The sequence below is a fragment of the Ornithorhynchus anatinus genome, chromosome 9, assembly GCF_004115215.2.
Source record: "Ornithorhynchus anatinus isolate Pmale09 chromosome 9, mOrnAna1.pri.v4, whole genome shotgun sequence".
NCBI lineage: Eukaryota > Metazoa > Chordata > Mammalia > Monotremata > Ornithorhynchidae > Ornithorhynchus > Ornithorhynchus anatinus.
The window spans coordinates 53,833,107-53,856,742 of NC_041736.1; the positions used below are offsets into that span (position 1 = coordinate 53,833,107).

At 43.1% G+C, this 23,636-nt stretch overlaps 1 protein-coding gene across 5 annotated transcripts in view; it reads left to right on the forward strand.

The window, feature by feature from the left end:
- The window catches only part of USP34 (ubiquitin specific peptidase 34), a 180,576-nt gene that overhangs the window by 78,229 nt on the left and 78,711 nt on the right, over positions 1-23,636 (forward strand). For all 5 annotated transcript variants that reach the window (XM_029071971.1, XM_029071974.1, XM_029071975.1 and 2 more), the window contains 3 exons: positions 1,644-1,705; positions 15,723-15,804; positions 15,900-15,992. In XM_029071971.1, coding sequence (XP_028927804.1) covers positions 1,644-1,705; positions 15,723-15,804; positions 15,900-15,992 — 237 coding nt within the window. The remainder of the gene's footprint in view (positions 1-1,643; positions 1,706-15,722; positions 15,805-15,899; positions 15,993-23,636) is intronic.

A 23,636-nucleotide genomic window follows, 5' to 3' on the forward strand; every position in this document is an offset into this window, starting at 1 on the left:
CTCCAAGTCGTAAATTCAAAGCCCCTAGCTGCAGTTCTGGAAAATGAATTTCTGGCATTTACTGCTGCTTTTTTCCCCTTGACACGGGTTATTTTTAAGAGCACCGTGAGCACCCTGTGGGACAGGGACGGTGTCCAACCTGATAAACTTGTATCCACCCCAGCACTTAACAAATACCATTAAAAAAAATCAGGCATGAAACTGAGGGGGCAGTAAGTACCAGGTACCATTTATGAAGTTGTAGAGTGCAGTTCTGGACTTTCTGGAGTTGGGCCTCATTCCCCCTCCCACCTCCAAGCCTGAAAGAGCTCTCCTCACCCTCTCGATTGGTCTCTAGGCACCCCGGTGCTATTTTTCAGGCTCTTATCAGAGACTAGGTGACCCATCATTTTCTCCATTTTTCTTTTTACTGTGTGGGCAAACTACACTTCTTTTAAGACCATTATTAAAATAAATCATAGAGGAGCGATTATATGGTCAAACTTCTCCTTCCCAAATGTCTTTCCCCAACCCAGAAATTGATCTTGAAATGGGGAACTATATTTTTATAGCTATAGGATGAAGAAATAACGAGGAATCCCCAAGGTCATATGTAACATTTTTTTCATCCCTGAACTTGTGTGGTGCAGTTACTTATTTTTCTGGTGGAGATTCCATACAAAAATAGTACTAGTAAAAACAGAATAAAGAGATTAAGATCATTTTTCTCATGAATTCTAGATCAAACTGTTTTAGGACATTTTTCCTCTATTTGATATTTTCTTTCTAAATTAGTCCTTTTTCACGGAATAATAATAATACTAATAATGGTATTTAAGCACATACAATGCACCAGGCACTATACTGAACTGAGGACTGAGGTAGATGCATAATAATCAGGCCCCACATGGGGCTCATAGTCTAAGGTGGACAAATAGGTATTGAATCCCCATTTTGCAGATGAGGGAACTGAGACCCAGAGAAGTTAAGTGACTTGCCCAAGGTCACACAGCAGACAAGGGCAGCAGAGTTTAGAACCTAGGTCCTCTGACTCTCAGGCCCATTCTCTTTCCACTAGGTCACACTGCTTTTCTATTCTATGGACCAGTGGTGAAACTTGGAGGAGAATTTTTCAAACCATAATTCCCATCTAAATTATCGCTCTTCCTTGCCAAGAAAGACTGATTTTAGAAAAAAATAATCAAACAGTATTATTGAGTGATTATTGTGTGCAGAACACTGTACTGAGTTCTTGGGAGAGTATAGTAGAGTTAGTAGTCATGATCCTGGCCCTCAAGGGATTTGCAGTCTGGGAGGAGCTTCTTAGAAGAATTTATGATCAACCAATATATTGGTATTATTTCTGGAGATTTACAAATATGACTGGAGTGAAATTAATTCTGAGAACAAAAAATTAGTATGTGGGAAGTAGCAGATGCCTTTTGGGGAAAAAAAACCCATTGCTTCTAATAAATTTAAAAAATTGGAACTGAATTGTAAAGAAAATTGCTTCAAGAAGTGGCGTAGAGCTGGATTTGGTCGATAATTTGCTGATCTAATTACCTAAGATGTTCACTGTTGTTTGTCACTGGTAATGTATGCAAAAAAGTCAGAGAAATATTGCTGAAGTTGATTTAATTGCTTCTTCCTTTTTCCAATCTTAGAATCAACTTCACACCTTCAACGATGTGTGTAATAATGAATCGTTAGTTTCAGACACAGAAACGTAAGTAGGACCATCATTTTGAGTACTCATGCATAAACCCACAAGTCAAATACAAGTGCTTGTATAATCTGTCATGGTTTTGGAGTGTTGGCATATTTCAAAATGCTTATGAGAAATATTTTGCCTTGAGGCCTCATCCAGATCGACTTTTAACAAGCTTTCACAACAATTAATGCTTGAAACTTTTTTTCTCTGGTCTTTCAGAAGCAGGATTTTCATTTTGTCTGGGGTGAGGATGGTGGTCTCATGGCCTTGCCCTGCCCAGCCCAGTCCTTTCTCAGTCCCTCCCTGGAGGTGGGCGAGAAGCAGAGTGGGAAGTGTTCTCTGGTCCTGTGACTGGTTTAGTTGCCCAGGCTGGTAGCAGTCCAGCAGCACAGCACATGGAGGTGTATTACCCTTTGGCCGTTGGATGGCTACCGTGGGTTCACCCGCAGTACGCCATGGCTGCAGGGGCCCAAGCCCATCCGAGGAGCCGGGCATTGAGGCGCACTTCCTGCCTTGCCGGGGCGGTCCTCCTCTCTACCTGAACAGGGTACCAGAGGCTACCTCTCTGGGGATACGGAGCTGGGGAGGACTCCTTCCTCACATTGGAGCCTAACATTCATGGTAGTTCCCAGGCCTTATCTATGTCCTCAGGTACACCTGGGGCTGCAGTCCCTCAGTCTCTCTCCTGATGCCCTGACCCCCTCTTGACAATAGTTATTCCTCTGGCTGAGATAGAATATTAACTTTAATGCTGACTTGAGCAGATGCAATCATTAAGAGAAAGAGGACTCACATTTACTCCTGAATTGTTCTCCGTATCTTCCAGTGTATGTTTTAATTATGAAATGAAGTATTCTTTTCGGGGACTATCATGCTGTCCTTATTAAAGGTCTTAGCCACCCCTAAAAAATCCAGCGAATTAGTAGTCAAAAATATTCATTCTCCTCCGAAATAACCTGCATTTTTTTCCGTGTTGCTCTTTCCCAGCTGCGTCTGTACATTGCCTCTTATACATTGACGTGCGCTTACCCTAACAGAAATGTGTACCTGCATTCATTCATTCATTCAGTCGTATTTATTGAGCGCTTAATGTGTGCAGAGCACTGCACTAAGCACTTGGGAAGTACAATTCGGCAACAGATAGAGACAATCCCTACCCAACTATGGGCTCACCATCTAGAAGCAGGAGATCCCGCAGCAACAGGATTCACGATTTCCAGTCAGTCAGTGGTATTTATTGATTACTTACTGAGTGCAGAATATTGTCCTGAGCTTTTGGGCGCATAGAATAGAATATAAGAGAGCTGGTAGAAACGTTCCCTGCCCGTAAGGAGTTTACAGTCTAGATCGGGAAACAGACATTAATAGAAATAAATTACAGATATGTACATCAGGGCAATGGGGCTGAAGGTGGGATGAATATCAAGTGCTTCTAGGGTACAGATCTCCACCTAATTGGTCATGGGTTTGATGAGGGAGATTTAAGATAGACAGAAGCTCAAGTCCCTTCATAGTAGGGCCGGCACAGTCTATAAATTAAGCTCCCTAACCCTCTCTAGGGGCAGTAGAGTGGGCGATGGTAGCCGTGGCAGGCCAGGCAGGTCCAGCTCTGCCTCCAAGGTAGCGAAATCAGCCGAGTCCTGGGCAGCCTGAGAACTGCCTACAGTCAGGGCTTTTCTGCCATAAAACAGATAGCCCAAGGTTCAGAGCAGAGTCTGTGGCTCATTCCTAAAGGAGGGTGGAAGCCTAGGTGGCCGCCCCAAAAAGACAGGGAGGGTCATTGCCCGTGGACTTCGGCCCGAGAAAGTTTCACCCCGTACACCTTTTCGGACTGGATGGGCATCCTTCCCCTCCCTTCCCTGACTAACCCCTCATTGCCCACCCTAGGTGCCCTTTCCCCTGCATAGCTTCTGCTCTCGGGTGTGTACCCCCGAGGCACTTACTCAGGTACTCATTCCAGCCCTTAGCACTTATGTGTGTCGCCTCTAACTCTGCTTTTAATATCTGTGTCTCACTGTAGATTGTAAGCTCCTTGTCAGCAGGGATCATGTCTACTAACTCTGTTGGATTGTACTGCCCCAAGTGCCTAGTACAGTGCTCTGCACACAGTAAGCGCTCAATAAATACCATTGATTGATTTGACTGTGGTGGAGGTGGAACGGGGACAGGGTGGTGTTCATCCATCCATTTAGAGCTAGAAAGGGACCAAAAGAGCCACCTCGGGCTCCCTGCTGGCGGGTCACAGCCTCTGGCCCCACTCCAGCATCTGCATTATTCCCTTGGTCCTCACTGAGCTCTGGGCCCAAGCCAGAGGTTCCTCTCGGCTCCAGAAACCATGAGGACGAGCCGTCCAGAACTGCTGTGGAACCTGAAGTTCCTCGGGGCTCAGTGTCCTTTCCCACCCTAACACCACTTGCCTACCGCCTGCCATAGTGGGAAAAGCGGGGTCTTCAGCTGGGCTTGCCCACCCTGTTATGACTGTCTGGCTGATCTTGCCTGGCTCATAACTGAGCCAGAGTGCGGTGCCAAGCCAGGAAAAGGGCATACAAACCATTCAGTCCCATGGGGCTTATGTAGGTTCCATAAGCACGTAATGGCACTTTCTCACAAGTGCCGGTGCCAGGGTCTCAAGGAACCTCTGGCCCAGCCCTGGAACCTGGTGAGAACTAGAGAAGCCGCTTAAGGGGAGATTGCCCACCCTGGAGGGAAGATTTGTTTATTCTGTGAGAACCTATATGCAGAACACTTGGGGGAGTTAAACGATGCAGCTTCTGCTGTCAATTTTGCCTCCTTACATTTCTCTCCCTGTCTCCTCTTCCTTTCCTCCTCCCCTTATTTTTTCCACTTCCACTCTTCCTCCTTCACTTTTTCTTTTCCTCCTGCCCCAACTTCAAGCCCACCTCTGGGTGAAAGTGTTCATTCTTTTGCTTCCAGTATTTACCTTTTCTTATATTTACCTTTTCTTACCATAGGAGATCTTGTACTCCACATTCTTGCACTCACCATTCACTCATTGCCAGGCCAAGATTTCAAACTCTGAAGTGTTGTGTCGGGTGATTTAAATTGGACATTATATTACTTCGCCCTGTAACCCACAGCTTCGGGTAAAATTAAATTTAGAAAACCTTGACTCACATGGGTATAGTTAGACATAGAAAAACCATAATGCAGACATCACAAAAAGTTTTGTGATCAAAAACTCAGGCCCAAACAGAAAAGGCACAATTTTATACCATTAACCTGCCCAAATTGGAAAAGACATAATTGCTTCTGGAGTGAGTTATGAAGCTAGATTGATTTGTCTTGAGCACAGATCGTAAAGTCCACAATTTCTGTTTCTAATTCATGTGTTGTCCTAGTATATAATATGACCTCTGTTTTGGATTCCTTATTGCTAAAATGAATTGAACTCCTTTATTCTGTCATATGTGTAAAAAGTAAAGAAAAGTTATAGGAACACTTGGAAGATGTGATCAGAAAAATGAATGAATGCCAGTTTTGCTGAAATTAAAAGTAAGATAAAGGGACGTGAGTGCAGAATCCAGTAAGCCAGTGTGTCTGTTTGAGGGAAATATCTCAGGTTTAGGAAAGATATGTGGTGAGGGGGATTTCAGATGGAAGTGTATTTAAGAATGTCTCAAGAATCAGGCTGGAGTATCTGGACATCCTAGGTTGGAAGGAGTTGTTCCAGGATTCCACTTGGTCCCAGGCTGAATAATGGTTAATTGGGGAGATCAGGAGGAGAAGACAGGAGTGTCTGGGATGGATTTGCCAGGATTGGGAAGCAAAGTGAACAAAACTCTAGCTCAGTTCTTAGCTTGGTGTTTGGCACATAATAAAGCACTGTTAAGTGCCATAGTTATTTACAAACAAAGGGGTCCTAGCAGGATTAGATGTTGTGAAGTGGGAATTTGGGGTGCTCTCTGGGTAGTAGGCAGGAATGGGATTAGGTGCTTTAGAGGGAAGGATCTTGGGTGAACGCTTTAAATGGAATCAATTAGAATTTCCAGCCAACCTGTTGCTCCACCCCTAGGGAAAGAACTTGGGCCTTTTCTCTGGATTTGTTTCAACTAGTGGCCTTTTCTGTTGAAGTCAAGGGAGTTTCTGAAAGGAAATGGTTGCAGGGTTTCGTTATTTGTCATAAGGGAAGGTATTTGTCATAGGGGAAGAAACTCAGTTTTTGGTGGAGCTCTTTATCTGAAGACCCTGAGCTAATATGAAAGAAATTCATGGTTGAACAGCTTTAGGTTTTAGAACTCACCTGGCATTCCGATGATGTTAAGGATGTACTTTTCAGTGGATACCAGAATTTTTGGTGGTCAAAAGCACCAGTTAAGTTAGTTATGTGTCCAACTTATCAAATTGTGTGGCAGTTGAAAGAATCATATAATTCAATTTTTATGGTTCTTATGTTTCAGAGCTGAATCCTATTACTTTTCCACTAACTAGAAAAGTAAAAGGCATGCCTCTGTTAATGTAGAACTTGATTGTTGGATTTGATTAAAATAACAAAACAACAACGGTGATATATGTTTATACAGTGTGAAAACCCAACATTGCTTATAAAACGCCATGCTCATACGGGGACACAGTAAATAGTTAACTTCCGTGTTTTAAGAGTGCATAATTTAACCTACCTTAGTGGTGTGTAAATTTTCATTGTCATCATGCGCATTTTCTCAGATATTTCCTTGGCCAAAGCACTTAGGTGGCTTGTTACTGTAATGGACTGGCATTTTTGAGCTCTGCCTGTGGCCTGCCAAGATTTTGTGTGTAGTTAAGGTAGAAAATTGCTTCCCTTGGTGACAGAGTATGTATGTCCATGGGTGATTGACTTAATTTTCAGGTGAAAGTGAAAAAAGTTGCTGTCTCTCATATTCTGAAGCAGATGAGCCCTCTTTGTATTTCCATTTCTGGTCAAGACTTTTGAGAACACTTATGGAGTGGGTCAAGGAGCAAGGATAGGATGGACAAAACATCTCAAGTAACTTCTGTCTGCCGCAACCCTTCTCCAGCAAGTGAGAAAGTGGGATAGATGGACAGATTCCCATCCTGCAAGGTTTTTTCCTTTCCTGCTTCATCCTTTATTCAAGGAACACATTGGTTCTGCCTTCCCATATCTCTCGAATCTGCCTTTCCTTTTCCATCTAAACTGCCGCCTTGCTGATCCAGGTATTTATCATATCCAGCTATGACTGCATCAGCCTCTTCTCTGACCCTCGGTGCCTCCCATCTCCTCAACAAGCCCATATTTCACCCGGCTGCACGGATCATTTTCCTACAAAAAAACATTCAGCCATGCCTACCCACTTCCTCAAAAAACCTCCAATGGTTGCCCATCCACCTTCATATCAAACAAAAACTCTTTATCATTGGCCTTAAGACACTCAATCAGCTCTCTCCCCCCCTTACTTCACTGATCACCTACTACAACTCAGTCCACTCACACCACTCTCCCAACAGCAACTAGATTACCTCGATCTCATGTGATAGCCAGCCCCTGGTACGCTTCCTCCCCCTAGCGTGGGATTCCCTCCTCCTTTATAGGTGACAGGTCATCACCGCTTCTCGCAGTCAAAGCCATGCTAAAATCACATCCTCCTCCAAGAGACCTTCCCCAACTTGATCTCATTTTTCTACTCTCCCTCCCTCCTGTATCACTTGGATCTATACTTCTTTGGCACATAATTTGCACCCCATTCTCAGCTCCAGAGCAGTTGTGGTATACATATCCTTATGCTTTGCCATTTCTCCTAAGTATAATTTATTTCAATGTCTGCCTTCCCCTCTAGACTGTAAGTTTCTTATGTAGGGATCATGTCTACCAACTCTGTTATGTTATACTTTCCAAGTGCTTGGTGCAGTGCTCTGTACACAGAAGTAAGTGCTCAATAAATATTTATTATTTGGAAAAGCAAAAGACAAGAAATGAAGGTAGTAAGAAAATAAAGACATTAGAAATGCTATGATCGAGTCAGTCTAATGGTCCTTTCAGCATGTATTCTATCTCCTACAGTGACTACAGGTGACAGCTGGATTAAGCAATTTTATTTATTGAACGCTTACAGTGTGCAGAGCACTGTACTGCATGCCTATATAAAAAATATAACAGAGTTTGGTAGACACATTCTCTGCCCACAGTGAATTTATAATCTAGAGGAAGCTGTTTGGAGGAGCAGTATGATGATTGCATCTAACCATTAAGGGCATACCATGTAACAACCCTCAGTTTTTCTATAGTAACATACGGGTGTTTTGTCCATGATTTCATCTGTTGTAAAATGAAAGAATGCTTTCCAGGTTGGATGACTTTCCATGACAGTATTTCTGGTTAATGTTATTGGATTTCCTTATTTTCCCTGACTTTCTTCTTCCCTTTAAGCCCCAGACCAGGCAGGGCTTTTTGGGGCACCCATTTGCTTGCATTTGAAACTCCCTTTTCCACTTGGCCCCACCAGTAGCCTACGACGTTTGCAGCTGACCATGATCCTTTAAGAACTGAGACTTGCTTTGTGCCAAAGCTGTCGCTGAACTGGGCTTGCTGAAATAGCATACCTGTCCATTTCTTGGCCAGGAGTGGGGAGGACAGAAACAGTGTCATGTGTCTGGCCTTTGTGCTGTTTGGAAGTAGCATGCAATGCTCGTGTTCACTTAAATAGCTAGATCCCAGGCTTTTGGGAGGCCTGTCGGGAGTGAAGTTCATCATCTAGCCTAAGGTCTTTGTGGGGTGTTGATGATGGGATTGATTTTTTGAAGAAGAATGACATTGGGTAGAGCAGGGTAATTGAAGTCAGACCCTGATCTTCTTCTTGTTGCCAGTTTCCTCTTTCAAACTGCTTCCCATCCTTGCTAAAAGCTGTGCAAATGAAAGAGAAGGTGGATAAGCCAACACACTACAGTGACCTTTAGCTGCCCACCTAACCCCTATCTCTCTTCTCTGACTTTTTTCTTTTCATTCAGCCAGGTCAGATAAAGATTGCTTTAATGGCTTACTCATAATCAAGATGAAAGAGATATTTTTCCATCAGGAGATAAGGGTAGGGTTGGGAGATAAATACAACAAAGAGACTTTGGGAAGAAGGAATGTACAGGTCCCGCTATATATTCTGGACCCCTCGGGACAGGTAAAAAAAATTCAAACCCATCTTTCTCTGGAATAAACATCTAGGCTTGAAAAATTTGGAGGAAAAAATGAAAAGTGAAAATGCCTTTAAAAACAGAAGGATGTTAGTCTTTTAATTCACCCTGATCTATGCTTTTAATGGCAAAATAGTGAGTGGTGATATTAGGTATTTGTTTATCTGAGTAAGAGAGTCTTTGGAAGTGGTGGTTCAATAAACTCTATCTCCTAAAACGTAAACCTCATAAAGTATGGCTTGAGGGAACAGTGCAGCATGGAAATCTTTTGAAACATTTGAACTTAACAATGGAAGATAATCACAACAGGCTAGGTTTTGCTATTTTGTAGTCATATTTTTCTTTATGCTCTATTTCGTGTAACAGACCGACTTCTGTAAAATATAAAATTCCTCCAGAGTTCTACATATCATTGGTTGGAAAATGATTTTATCAGTCTTTAGTTTCTTAGGTAAATTCTTTGCTTTTGTTTCTTACTGTCACCTCAGAAACAAAATTATTGGAAAAACATACAAACACATCAAATAGCTAATTCAGGCATTGACATGGTGACTGTAAATTAGTATTCTAAAATATTCAATCAAATCAAGTGCTTTGAATTTCTTTTGTTAAATATTCATTCTACATTCATTTTAAAATAGGGGAAAATACGCAGAAGTGAAATTTTTATCTGGGAGCATTTGCTGCTTATTGCCATATGTATAAACTGTAGCACTGCACTAGGATTTATGTAACGCTTCTTGCGGAATTACCAAGCACTTTAGAAATAATATAGTAGTGAGAGTAATAGTATTTATTAAGCGCTTACTATTGTGCAGAGACTGTACTAAGCTCCGGGAAAGAATATATAAGTGAATATTAGGCACGGTCTCTTTCCCTCTGGGAGCTCATAGTCTAAAAAGCAATGAATTATATCCTCTAGCTGTCTATTTGGAGACTTAGAATTTTTTTTCCTACATATCTAAAATAGTTAAAAGCATATTCTAAGAGTTCAGTTCCACTGCATATGTTAAAAGCTATTACTGTGTATATTAACTGCTACAAAAAGTACAGGAGATGAACTTATCACCCTCAGTGTATTTTAAATAATAATAATTATGGTATTTGTTAAGCGCTTACTATGTGCCAGGCACTGTTAGATTTTAATGATTTTGTTTTGTTAAAATAGATCATAAAAACGGCATGATAAACAGGCATTACTTGAATTTATATTTACATTACTGGAATTTAGTGTAATTATTTTATTTGGAACGACAACTCATCTTTTCTGAAGTTAATTTTAAAACATTGTTTTGGAGAGTTGCATTATTGGTTTCTCTGGGTCAACTTTTATGTTTTTATTTACTTTTTTTTCCAGCTTGTAATTTGATTTGTTGTAGTCTCATTCTAATTTCTGTTTTCACCTGAGGGTCTTGCTAATTTTCATGGCTACTGTGTTCTCCAGATCCAAATGGACAGGTAGCCCAACAGGATTTAGTTTGGCTTGGCTGTCAATCAATCAGTCAATTATATTTATTAAGTGCTTCCTGTGTGCAGAGCACTGTACTAAGTGCTTGGGAGAGTACAGTATCACAGATTTGGTAGGTGTCTTCCCTGCCCACAAGGAGTGTACATTCTAGAGGGGGAGACATGAATATAAATAAATTTTGGATGTTTACATAAGTGCTGTGGGCCTAAGGGTGGGGTGAATATCAAGTCCTTAAGGAGGACAGATGCAAGTGGATAGATGAAGCAGATGGAAGAGACAGTAGGGAAAAAGAAGACTTAGTCGAGAAGACCTGTTTGGGGACATGTGATTTTAATAAGGCTTTGAGGGTGGGAAGAGTGAACGTTAGGTGGATATAAAGAGGGAGAGTGTTCCAGGCCAGAGGCAGGACGTGGACAAGATGTCTGTGGTGAGATAGATGAGATTGAGATACAGTGAGTAAGTAGGTTGGCATTAGAGGAGCAAAGTGTGCGTGCTGGGTTGTAGTAGGAAATCGGGGAGATGAGGTAGGAGGAGACAAGGCGATTGAGTGGTTTAAAGCCTACGGTAGAGTTTCTGTTTGATGCAGAGGGTTGAACATCCAGTGGAGGTCCTTGAAGAGTGGGGTGATGTAGACTGAACTTTGTTTAGAAAAATTATTAAAAATTAAAGATTGATTTCAGAGACTACATACCATGTAGAAGCCTTATTGCCATGCATTTCTAAATATATATTTTCAGATTTACAGTCTCCAGGATTCAAGAACTCATTTAAAAATTTGAGTCAAGAAAAAGTCATGAAAAGCTCAATATATGTCAAGTATAATTGCTTTTATAGTTCATTTCAGAGTAATGCAGTTGCAGATATTATTACGGTTTTACCCCAGGGCACAACGTTAAACACGATAGACAAAGTAGCACTGTGACTTAAGCCAGGGACAGGAAATTTTGCCTCCTATGTTTAAGTTAATGGCTTTGTGTGTCAAGTGACATGTGCTTTTTGAAGAACAGCTGAGTGTTTTCTGCTCGTACTAAGGGAAAGGCAGTGAATCTCTGTGGCCTAAAGCAAATACCTTAATTCTGATACAAACTCAGGTATTTTGTGGATTGTTTTAGAAATTTCTCTTTAGGAAGGCAAAAGAAGTTCACTTAACTATTTGCCTATTCCCATTATCCTTCACTATAGTAAATACAAGGAGAGTTTGTTTGGTTTATTCACTTTTCCCTTCTTATGGTCCTTGAGATTTCTTTCGTAATCAGGGAAGGGACCAAATGACCCCAGACTACCAGCTGTTTCTGGTCATTTTAAAAATAGAGTTGCTGCTTGAGAAGTAGATTTTAAAAGTTCCCAAATGCAGATAGGTAGAACTTTGCATATTTTATATGAAAGGAGGTGACCTGCTCCCTAGGGGCGGATTTGATAAGAGAATGGATGACTTTGTTCTTCTCCACCCCAGTGAAGGGGTTTCCCATCTGTTAGACAGTTTAGGTAGGTGAGTGGGCCCTTGACATACCAGAACCTCTGCTTCCCTCATCCTCCCTTTAGTTCTCCCCACAGAAGACAGAGGGTAGGGTTGATAGGAGAAATAAAGGACTTAGTCTGGGAAGGCTGCTTGGAATAGATGTGATTTTAGGAGAGTTTTAAAGGTGGGAAAAGTTTGAAGTGGGAGGGGTGGATTGAAATCGAGGAACAGAGAATAGGTTGTTAGATGAGTGGAGTGATTGTACTGGGTTGTAGATCAGTGAGGCTAGATAGGAGGGAGAGGGCTGATTGATTGTCTTAAAGCTGATGATAAGCAGTTTCTGTTGATGATAAGCAGTAGATCTTGAGGACTAGGAAGCTATGGACAGAACTTTTTTTGAAAAATAATCTGGCAGCAGAGTGAAGTATGGACTGGAGAGAGGAGAGATAGGATGCGGGGAAGTTAGGGAGGTGGATGCAGTAGTAAAGGCCCTGCCTAAATGATTGCCTTGCTCTTAATACAGTGCTATGCACATAGGTGCTCAATAAATATAATTGATTGATTAATTGCATTATGTTAAATGCTGTAAGTAGACCATAAAAATAACTTAAATAAGATATGCTGTCCAATATGTGTTATGAGTCTGGTATAACAGCAGTATTCACATTTGTGCCGAATGGAATGAGTTCAGAGAGCAGTGCAAGTTAGGTGGGCGTCATACTGATTTGGAAACTACCATCCTCTCTGCTGCATTTATTACCAAATATAATAATATTGATTTGTATGACATTAAAATGGCCTTGGGAATGTCTTGTGTAAGGTGCTTTTTTCTTCAGGGTAAGATAACTGTTCGCTATCTTCGATTTTGAAAGTTCCCTTATTCAACACAAACCAAATTTCTCCATTTAGATATATAAAACAGTGTCTGTGAACTATGAATATTAAATTTTTCAGAAGCCAGCATCTCTCAAAATCCAAAATTGAGTAGCTTAGCCATCTGGTTAATAATTGAGTGGGGCAGTAATCTCACTTAAGCAGTATTCTGTCCCAAGTTTCCCTTCTGTAAAGACCAATATTGCCCCAGTGAGCTGGAGTGTTCAATAATTATTTAGTCAGTTTGCTGCATGTTGGAAACAGCCAGATAAGTCAGGCCATAAAATCTGCCTTGGAGCCCGAATGATCCAAGTGAACCTTCCACATAAATGAAAGCAACTTGATAACTGCTCGGTTATCACTTACACTCTGAAATCCCTGGCAGTGTTGTGATTCAATAAGACATTATTTAAGGTTAGAAAATCATACTAATAGTGGAAAAATTGTAATCAACTGACTGCATGAAGTTTAGTGTGACTAATTGTTTTACATCTGATGACAATGAAGTTATTTTGAAATCTCTCATCTGCATTGTCAAGATGCTGGGACACTGGAGTATATGTACAGCTCATTCATTCATTCATTCATTCATTCATTCAATAGTATTTATTGAGCGCTTACTATGTGCAGAGCACTATACTAAGCGCTTGGAATGAACAAGTCAGCAACAGATACAGTCCCTGCTGTTTGACGGGCTTACAGTCTAATCGGGGGCGACGGACAGACGAGAACAATGGCAATAAATAGAGCCAAGGGGAAGAACATCTCGTAAAAACAATGGCAACTAAATAGAATCAAGGCGATGTACATTTCATTAACACAATAAATAGGGTAATGAAATTATATACAGTTGAGCGGACGAATACAGTGCTGAGGGAATGGAAAGGGAGAGGGGGAGGAGCAGAGGGAAAGGGGGAAAAAGAGGGTTTAGCTGCGGAGAGGTGAAGGGGGGGTGATAGAGGGAGTAGAGGGAGAAGAGGAGCTCAGTCTGGGAAGGCCTCTTGGAGGAGGTGAGTTTTAAGTAGGGTGCGAAGACAGGAGACTGAGTCTTGCATATATACTGCTTCCCATTGACCCTTAAGTTGTGGTATCTATATTCATCTGCCTCTTTTTCTGAATGCCTCCTCACCCCATTATGGAACCTGGATGAGTTTTGTAGAGCAATAAGAAATACTGTCTCTCTCTGACTTTTGGTCTTGTTGCCTACATTAAACGTTGTGCATATTGTCTTGCTAATCAAAAACTGAGGCTTTGTCAAACACCAGTTGGTTCAAAATTTCCTTTCTTACCTTCTTTGATAACACGAAAGAGGCAATGCTAGAAAGGAGAGCTATGGTATATGGACATTTCATCTTGAAAACAGAAACTGTGCATTTGCTGGGAAGCAGGGTTGGAGTAAGCAGACGGGAGGAGGATGGCTAAGTTCCAGGTCTCCATTATTGTGAATTCCCAATTTTGGAGTCCAAATGAATGATTCCTTGCTGTATTTTTAGCAACAATATTTAGGACTCATAAATCAGATTTTCACTGGGAAATTGGCTGTGATAAGAAAGCAGTTGTCCTTGATGAGTCGTAATAGAAGTCATAGAAATTAAGGTCAATAAAGATCCAAAAAGGGCCTCCACTAACCACTACCCTTCTTCACTTTTTTTGAAATGCCACACGAGCCTTTCCCCTAGAGTGGTACATGATGACATTACGAAGTCTACATTCACCTTTGCTAACCTGCTCCTTGTATTTTTATTTAAATGAACTGGTAACTTTTAAAAATAAGCCTAAATGAGGACCAATGTAAATTACCTTGTGTGGTGACAGTTAGTGTTTTTACTTTTGTCCATATTTCATTCACTTTTTATGTTTGAAACTTGTAAGGCAAACACTTGTCCAGGTCATGTGGAACAAACGAGTGTGCAAACAGTCAAAAACGACTACTTAGACATCAGCTGTATGTTAAGGATCTTAGAACAAATGTGGGAGTTACCTGATCTCAGTATTTGTTCATTTTCAGAGAGGTTGTTTCCCTTACAGAATTATATTTTATTACCATTCCAAGAAATTTTTGCCTACTGCAAGTGTATGCACTAACATTGAGTGTTGTATTAAGGAGAGAAAGGAAACCAGTGAATCTAAACTGATGGGTTCTTAGAAAAATCAAGATTCCTGAAGAGTCAGCATACCTAAGTGCCTGTACGGTGCCCTGCACAGCGTAGACACTAGTGGTGATGTTGATCTTGGGTTAATCTTGAGTTAGAGTCCTAGCAATCAGGCTTTTACTTGGGAATTCGTAGTGCCCTACTTGGGGGTGTCAGGTTAGGCTCCCTAAAGACTCCTTTGCACCCAGGAATGAGAAGTAACATTGCTTTAAAGAAGGTCCTTAGGTGCTGGGTGGAAGCCTTAGGACAACTTCCACATCCCTCATTGCCATCAAAGTCACCTCCACGTTAGAGGTGCCCTGTGGAGTTAATGCACAGTCTATTTAGCTATGTTCATCGGGGCCCTTCCAATCCCTTACCCTCAATAAAAAAGTTCCTAAAGTGTTGGGTGAAGGAATTCACAGGCAGGTAAGGGTCCACTCAGCAGAACTTGCTTTGGGCTGGAATTGGCTACTGCCCCAGGTGAAGCATGGAACTATTCCCTGCCTAAGTAATTAATATTTCATGGGCATTTCCCTGCCCTACTACTTGACCATCATTCTATTTTAGTATATGATTAGCAGTTGCTGGCACAGGTATCAGCTGAATAAATAATGCACAGGTTTTTTCTGTTGGGAAAATGTCGCTAGGCAGGAGGTTTGGGGTATGCAGAACCAGGGTAAAATTATGGAGCATCAAGATGGAACCAGGAGGCAGGAGGGGCAAGGGGGTTAGGAAAAGGTAGGTGGAGCTTGGGGTGAGTGCATTCAGGGAAAGAGATGGTGTTAGGGCTGGGTGATTTAAAAAAGAAAAATGGAATGTTGTTTGGGAATCAACCTGTTCTTTATACCTAGTTTGTGTTGTAGCAAAGAAATGACAGTAACGGTATTTACATGTAAGGAAGAACTTCTGAATTTAGAACTGTCTTCTCCTAATAACTCTATGCCTATATTTTCACTTTAGGTCCATTGCAAAAGAGCTTGCAGACTGGCTTATTAGCAACAATGTTGTTGAGCATATCTTTGGACCAAATTTACACATTGAGGTTTGTATAAAACCCCCTGGTTTATTTATTTTCTTCTGTAGAGAAAAGCCCACTTCTTTTATTGAAGTTTTTGTAATTGTTTTCTCATTTTCCAGATTATCAAACAGTGTCAAGTGATTTTGAATTTTTTGGCAGCTGAAGGGCGACTGAGTACTCAGCATATAGATTGCATTTGGGCTGCAGCACAGGTATAGAAAATATTGTCATCCTTGATGAAGATGTGTCAAATGTTTTTAACCTCACGAGTTATGTTTGGAAATGAACTAGAATTGATTAATCCCAAGAAAGGGGGAGTTGGAGTATTTGGCATATAGTTAGTGGTAGAACTTCTGGGTCAGCTTCTGGGTATTGTCATCATCAGCAGTGGTATTTATGGAGTGCTTACTATGTGCAGAGCATTGTACTAAGTGTTTGGAAGAGTTCAGTACCACAGAGTTGGCAGATTCTCTCCCTGCCCATAACGAGCATACAGTCTAGTGGGGAAAGAGACGTTAATAAAGGGATAAACTGGGTTTCGGGTGGAAGATGGAGTGCCTTAGTCGTGTGAGGGCAAACATAAGGGCAACCCTGGTTAAATGTCTTCCAAGGTCTCTTAGTAGAGCCAAGAATGAAACCCTGGTCCCTGACTTAATAGGCTCTAGTTCCACTAACCCATTTAGGTTTTCACAAATTTTGTTCTTTGGAATCAGGAGGCTGCCCTTTTTTTTCCCTCCCTCTGTTACGTATGCTCTTGGGAATAGGAAGAAGCCTGTTTGGTTTGTGTATATTTAGATTTATGTAAGTAAAATGAAATATTTCAAGTTGAGTTTGTAACAATATTCTTTACTAGTGGAACAAAAACCCACCATATTTTGCACAAATGGAACACTGTACCCAGACCCAGATGAATAAACCCACACATGCAGAGAGGCACACACACACACACAAGCGGATAGCCATGTAGTAAGATGCTCTGCACACAGTAAGGATGTGATAAATATTGTTGCCGATACCAGCATTCAGACACCCACTTTGGCAAATGTCCACATGGCCAAAACCAGGCCGTCATCTACCGCCCTCCCGGTCCCACCTCCAACTTCTTCAACCACCTCTGGACCCCTTTCTCACCTTCCTTCTCTCCTTCTCTCTGCCCACTCTGATCCTTGGAGACTTCAACATCCATACGGATGTACCCGACGACTCCTCTGCCGCCCGCTTGCTATCCCTCCTCGACTCTGCCGACCTCCTCCTCCACCATACCGCGCCCACTCACCGACTCGGTCACACCCTCGACCTCGTCATCTCCTACCGCTGCACTATCTCCTCCCTCACCAACTCTGAAATCCCTCTCTCTGACCATAACCTTCTCACCTGCCTCATCTCTCACACTCCCTCCCCCTGCAAATCTTCGCTACTGCCCACAGAGACCTCCGCTCTCTCGATCCCATCCGTCTTTCCAATAGCATCTCTCCTCACCTTGCCGCCCTGTCCTCTCTTCCCACTCTCGACGAGCAGGTCTCCGCTCTCAACTCCACCCTCTCTACTCATCTCGACTCTCTCGCCCCCCTTTCCCTCCGCCGCTCTCGCTCCACTAACCCACAGCCCTGGATCACCTCCTCCGTCCGCCTCCTACGCTCCTATGCTCGAGCTGCTGAGCGCTGCTGGCGAAAGTCCAAGCACCGAGCCGACCTCACACACTTCAAATTTATCCTTTCCTGCCTTAACTCTGCCCTCTCCTCCGCCAGGCAAAGCTTCTTCTCCTCCCTCATCGACACCCATGCCCGTCACCCCCGCCGATTGTTCCGGACCTTTAACTCTCTCCTTAGGCCCCCTGTTCCTCCCCCTCCCCCATCTCTCACCCCCAATGATCTGGCCACCTATTTCCTCACGAAAATCAACATGATCAGGTCTGAGCTCCCCAAAGTCACCCCTCCGCCTCTCCCCTCCCCCCCACCAACCCCTCCCCTACTTTCCCATCCTTCCCCTGCAGTATCCTCAGAGGAGATCTCTCCCTCCTCGCAAGTGCCACCCCCTCCACCTGCGCCTCGGACCCCATTCCTCTCACCTTCTTAAAACCATCGCCCCTGCCCTCCTCCCTTCCTTAACTTCTATTTTAACCACTCAATCTCCAAGGGCTCCTCCCCTCTGCCTTCAAACATGTCCACGTCTCCCCCATCCTAAAAAAACCCGCTCTTGACCCCACTTCCCCCTCCAGTTATCGTCCTATCTCCCTACTACCCTTCCTTTCCAAAATCCTAGAACGAGTCGTCTACAATCGATGCCTAGAATTCCTTAACTCCCATTCTCTCCTAGACCCCCTCCGATCTGGCTTCCGTCCCCTCCACTCTACCGAGACTGCTCTCTCTAAGGTCACCCATGACCTCCTTCTTGCCAAATCCAATGGCTCCTACTCCATTCTGATCCTCCTTGACCTCTCTGCTGCCTTTGACACTGTCGACCATCCCCTCCTCCTCCATACCTTATCTCACCTTGGCTTCACGGACTCTGTCCTCTCCTGGTTCTCCTCTTACCTCTCTGGCCGATCATTCTCGGTCTCCTTTGCTGGAGCCTCCTCCCCCTCCCATCCTTTAACTGTTGGAGTTCCTCAAGGGTCAGTTCTTGGCCCTCTTCTGTTCTCCATTTACACTCACTCCCTCGGTGAACTCATCCGCTCTCACGGCTTTGACTACCATCTCTACGCAGATGACACGCAGATCTACATCTCCGCCCCTGTCCTCTCCCCCTCCCTTCATGCTCGCATCTCCTCCTGCCTCCGGGACGTCTCCACCTGGATGTCGGCCCGCCACCTAAAACTCAACATGAGCAAGACTGAGCTCCTCATCTTCCCTCCCAAACCCGGTCCTCTCCAGACTTCTCTATCACCGTGGATGGCACGACCATCCTTCCCGTCCCGCAGGCCCGCAATCTCGGTGTCATCCTTGACTCGTCCCTCTCGTTCACCCCACACATCCTATCCGTTACCAAGACCTGCCGGTTTCACCTCTACGAATATCGCCAAGATCCGCCCTTTCCTCTCCACCCAAACGGCTACCTTACTATTACGGGCTCTCGTTATATCCCGGCTAGACTACTGTGTCAGCCTTCTCTCTGACCTCCCTTCCTCCTCTCTCGCCCCGCTCCGGTCTATTCTTCACTCCGCTGCCCGGCTCATCTTCCTGCAGAAAACGATCTGGGCATGTCACTCCCCTTCTTAAACAACTCCAGTGGTTGCCTATCGACCTCCGCTCCAAACAAAAACTCCTCACTCTAGGCTTCAAGGCTCTCCATCACCTTGCCCCTTCCTACCTCTCCTCCCTTCTCTCTTTCTACCGCCCCCCCCCGCACGCTCCGCTCCTCTGCCGCCCACCTCCTCACCGTCCCTCGGTCTCGCCTATCCCGCCGTCGACCCCTGGGTCACGTCCTCCCGCGGTCCTGGAACGCCCTCCCTCCTCACCTCCGCCAAACTGATTCTCTTTCCCTCTTCAAAACCCTACTTAAAAATCACCTCCTCCAAGAGGCGTTCCCAGACTGAGCTCCTCTTCCCCCTCTACTCCCTCTGCCATCCCCCCTTTACCTCTCCGCAGCTAAAGCCTCATTTTCCCCTTTTCCCTCCGCTCCTCCACCTCTCCCTTCCCATCCCCACAGCACTGTACTCGTCCGCTCAACTGTATATATTTTCGTTACCCTATTTATTTTGTTAATGAATTGTACATCGCCTCGATTCTATTTAGTTGCCATTGTTTTTATGAGATGTTCTTCCCCTTGACGCTGTTTAGTGCCATTGTTCTTGTCTGTCCGTCTCCCCCGATTAGACTGTAAGCCCGTCAAACGGCAGGGACTGTCTCTATCTGTTGCCGACTTGTTCATCCCAAGCGCTTAGTACAGTGCTCTGCACATAGTAAGTGCTCAATAAATACTATTGAATGAACCAGGCATATTCTGGTACACATGCATACATGTCCATACCCAGGTACACAACCACCCAGTCACATCCAGGCACACATGCACTTACCCAAGTAAACACCTATGTTTGCACAGATATACAAGCAAATACATCCACCCACTGCCACCTTATATGTCCCACCGTCAGGCACTTTGCACACCTGTCATCAGAGCACAGACCTGTGAGTCTGAAGGACCTGGGTTCTAATCCTGGCTCCACCACTTGTCTGCTGTGTGACCTTGGGCAAGGCACTTCACTTCTCTCTGCCTAGTTCCTTCATATGTAAAATAGGATTAAGACTGAGAGCCTTATTTCGGGCCAGGACTGTGTCCAACACGATCAGCTTGTACCTACTCCATAGTAAGCACATAATAAGTGCTTAACAGATGCCACAATTATTATTTTTATTATGTCTGTACACACACCAACCTTGGGAGTACTCATGACTATGTGGGTACTTTTTAACTCTTCAATCCATTTGTCTTCCATTTAGTTTGGCAACAACAGGAGGGGAAGAGTGACAGTCACTCTGGCTGTCTTCTCCAGTTGATCCTGCCAGCTGCTGTCTAGGGTGCCAGAAGCTGGAAATCTTGAGCATGATTGAGGGAGAGGGAGAGAATAGGGAGGGATTGGCATTAGCAAAAAAAAAAAGGGGAAGAGGGTTGGTTTTGGTGCAGACTGGTGGAGTGAAGGAAAAGCCTCAAAGTGGAATGAATCGGGAAAGGAAGAGCCTCAGAATAGAAAGAGTTGGAGGTCAGGGAGAGAGAAGATCTCCAGATGGGCGTGGTAGGGAAAATCAGGACTGGGTGGGTGGAGATAAGTGTGTTTGTCTAGGGATAGAGAGGGAGTGGGAGAAGGGGTAGAGTCATGGGGAGGGACAGAACTGAGGTAGACAGACACAGGAGTAAGGCGCTACCTTAGCTCCTCTGCTCCCTGCAGCCTCCTTCTCTAGTAGGGTCACTGAGGTGCAATGGAGCCCCTTGGTTGCTGGCCTAATTCACTTCTCAGTCAAAATCCCTCACTACATGATCACTTTGAATTGCCGTCCAAAGAATGCAATCATATGGGATATATTCAATTTTTAAATATGACTTATAAATTATGTAGTATTGCAAGAAGCCCAATAAATATAGTACCCTGGACACACAAATCTGGAAAATTGCTTTCCTCAATGATCTGAGCTTCAGACACCTCCAGATTTCAAATAACTGTTGGATACAGGCAGTAGTATCCCAAAATTCTGTCTAGGTTGCCACAGCAGGAATTATCCTCGATTTGAGTATCTCCTCTTGCCACACTGCACCTTACACCAAGTATGTTTGGTGTAAGGACATGATGAGTTCATTTTAGATTGGGTTGAAATGTTCAAAGGTTTGCCAAAAATGAAATTTTGAAAAGGTTTGAGAATAGAACATTTGCTGTTGAAAAATTGAAATAGCACTGTGGTCTTGCCACAGGAATTGGAGTAACAGAGCAACAGAAAACATGCACTTGTAGAAAGTTGCCTCTTAATCCTTTCTGCATGAAATAGCATTGTGTTTGGAAGTAGTGTGGCCTCCTGGAAAGAACACAGGCCTTTAGGAGTCAGCGGACTTGAGCTCCAATCCTAGCTCTGTCTCTTGCTTTCTGGGTCACCTTGGCTAAGTCATTCAACTTCTCTGGACCTCAGTTTCTTCATCTGTGAAGTGGATATTGATACCTGTTCTTCCTCCTCCTTAGACTGCGAGCATCTTATGAGACAGGGACTGTAGTAGGCCTGATTATCTTGAATCTACCCCAGCGCTTAATACAGTGCCTGGCACGTAGTAAGCCCTTAAAAAAAAACCCACAGGTATTATTATCATAAATACCTGTTTGTTTTCCTACACCCTTCTCTTTCACACTTTATTTCAAAGCTTGAGGCATATCTGTTTCAGAAAGCTGTCTCCAAGTAACCCGAACAATTCTGCTTCGACCCAGCACAATCCATAAAGTTGATTTTCCATTCCTCCCCTTCATTTCCCCTTAGTGTGTAAATTCTTTATTGCAAGGTATGTCTCGTCTTTACAATGAACCCCTGGAGCAGGGCTCTGCTGTATTTATTCTCTCAAATGTGGGTGATGATTTGACAGGTTCACACACTTTCTGAGAAAGGAATTGAAGGAAAATTCAAATTCACATGCAATTATTTAATCAGATTTGTGAGCCTGCTCATTGTTTTTCATTTAGACTTTCTCCATGGGTCAAATAATCAGTCTTGATTGCTTTATTCAGTAGATTGTAGCGTCTCATGGCCAGGTGTTTCGGCTTTCCTTTGAAAGGAATAAACTTGCTTCTTGTCTATTTGAAAAAATTTCCCTAATTTTGGTTATATCAGTTTTGGATTTGGGTGGACAAATAGTTGGAGCCATGATTTCTATTATTAGCTTTGGATGTGTGGATACGACTGCATTTTTCTAAGATTAGCATAAGAATATAGATATTAAATTCTACTTTAAAGTGAATAAGAACTGCCTGATTTTTAAGACTGATAAGACACATTAGCCAGATAAACATTATTGGAATTCTGTTGAACTTGTAAGCATCAGTTTATATTAGGATTTTAATTCTGCTAAATTTCAGCCAGGCACTCAAGCTTCCATCTGAATAAAAATAAGTTGAAATCCATATTGAACAATACAAGGAAACTTTAAAATGAGGCCTAAAATTTTGCTCTCTGAGAAGCTATATGTACATGTATATTTATAAAAGGCAGACATAACTATTTCCATAAGGCTACATTGAGTTAACCCAAGCATTAATATAATGAGACTTTTCTTAAAATAGCAAATACCCAGGAGTAATGACATTCCTTGAAAAATGAAAACATCAAACTCATTAGTATGTCTAGACAGGCCTATTAAAAACTTGCCGATTAGTAGGATTTCCTTTGCTTTTAAGCTTAGTGCTGCTAATAGAAGTATTTTGAAATATCAGATGTTGATTTTGTGAACCACTTTTTGTAAGGGCAGACTGTTTTCCTATTCTGATGCCCAATTTTTCACGGGTTGAAGAGGGGTGCCAGAACATGCCCTCGCCCCCCGGCTCCCCTTTATCCCCCAAAGAAAAAAGTGGAAGAGGCTAAAGGTAGCAGGAAGAACAAGTTTGCTACATGTGGAATGATATTATGAAGTGGTCACAAATGATTAAACTGGTGGGGACTAGGGAGTGCAGGGAGCAAAATGTTTTAAAGTTCAAAGGTTTGTCTAAGTAGAAATGATGAGAAATAATGCAAGGGACCCAAACCTAATACCTTAGTAAGGCTCATTAAATGGATAAAATAATTCAGTGATTGTATTTAGATTAAAACCCAAATATAGAAGAAACTGAAGAAGGAAACATTACGAAAAAAGTGGCTGAAACATAAAAACTTTGAAAGTTGCAGTACCCACTAATACCAAAAAACATGTCTCAGGTGCTTGAAGGGCACTTTCTGGGGCTTGGCCTTCTTAATCTTAATTGAGGAACTAGCACTATCTAGTAAACAGATATTGGGAAGTTGACATTGTGTGAATAGTCAGAGGACCTGGTTCTAATGCTGGCTTCACCATGCACCTGCCATGTTGGTATTTGTTAAGCGCTTACTATGTGCAGAGCACTGTTCTAAGTGCTGGGGTAGACACAGGGGAATCAGGTTGTCCCACGTGGGGCTCACAGTCTTCATCCCCATTTTACAGATGAGGGAACTGAGGCCCAGAGAAGTGAAGTGACTTGCCCAAGGTCACACAGCAGACAAGTGGCAGAGCTGGGATTCGAACTCATGACCTCTGACTCCAAAGCCCGTGCTCTTTCCGCTGAGCCACGCTGCTTCTCAGCCATGTGACCTTGGGCTAGTCACTTAACATATTTGTGCCTGTTTCCCCACCTGCAGAATGGGAATACTGTACCAGTT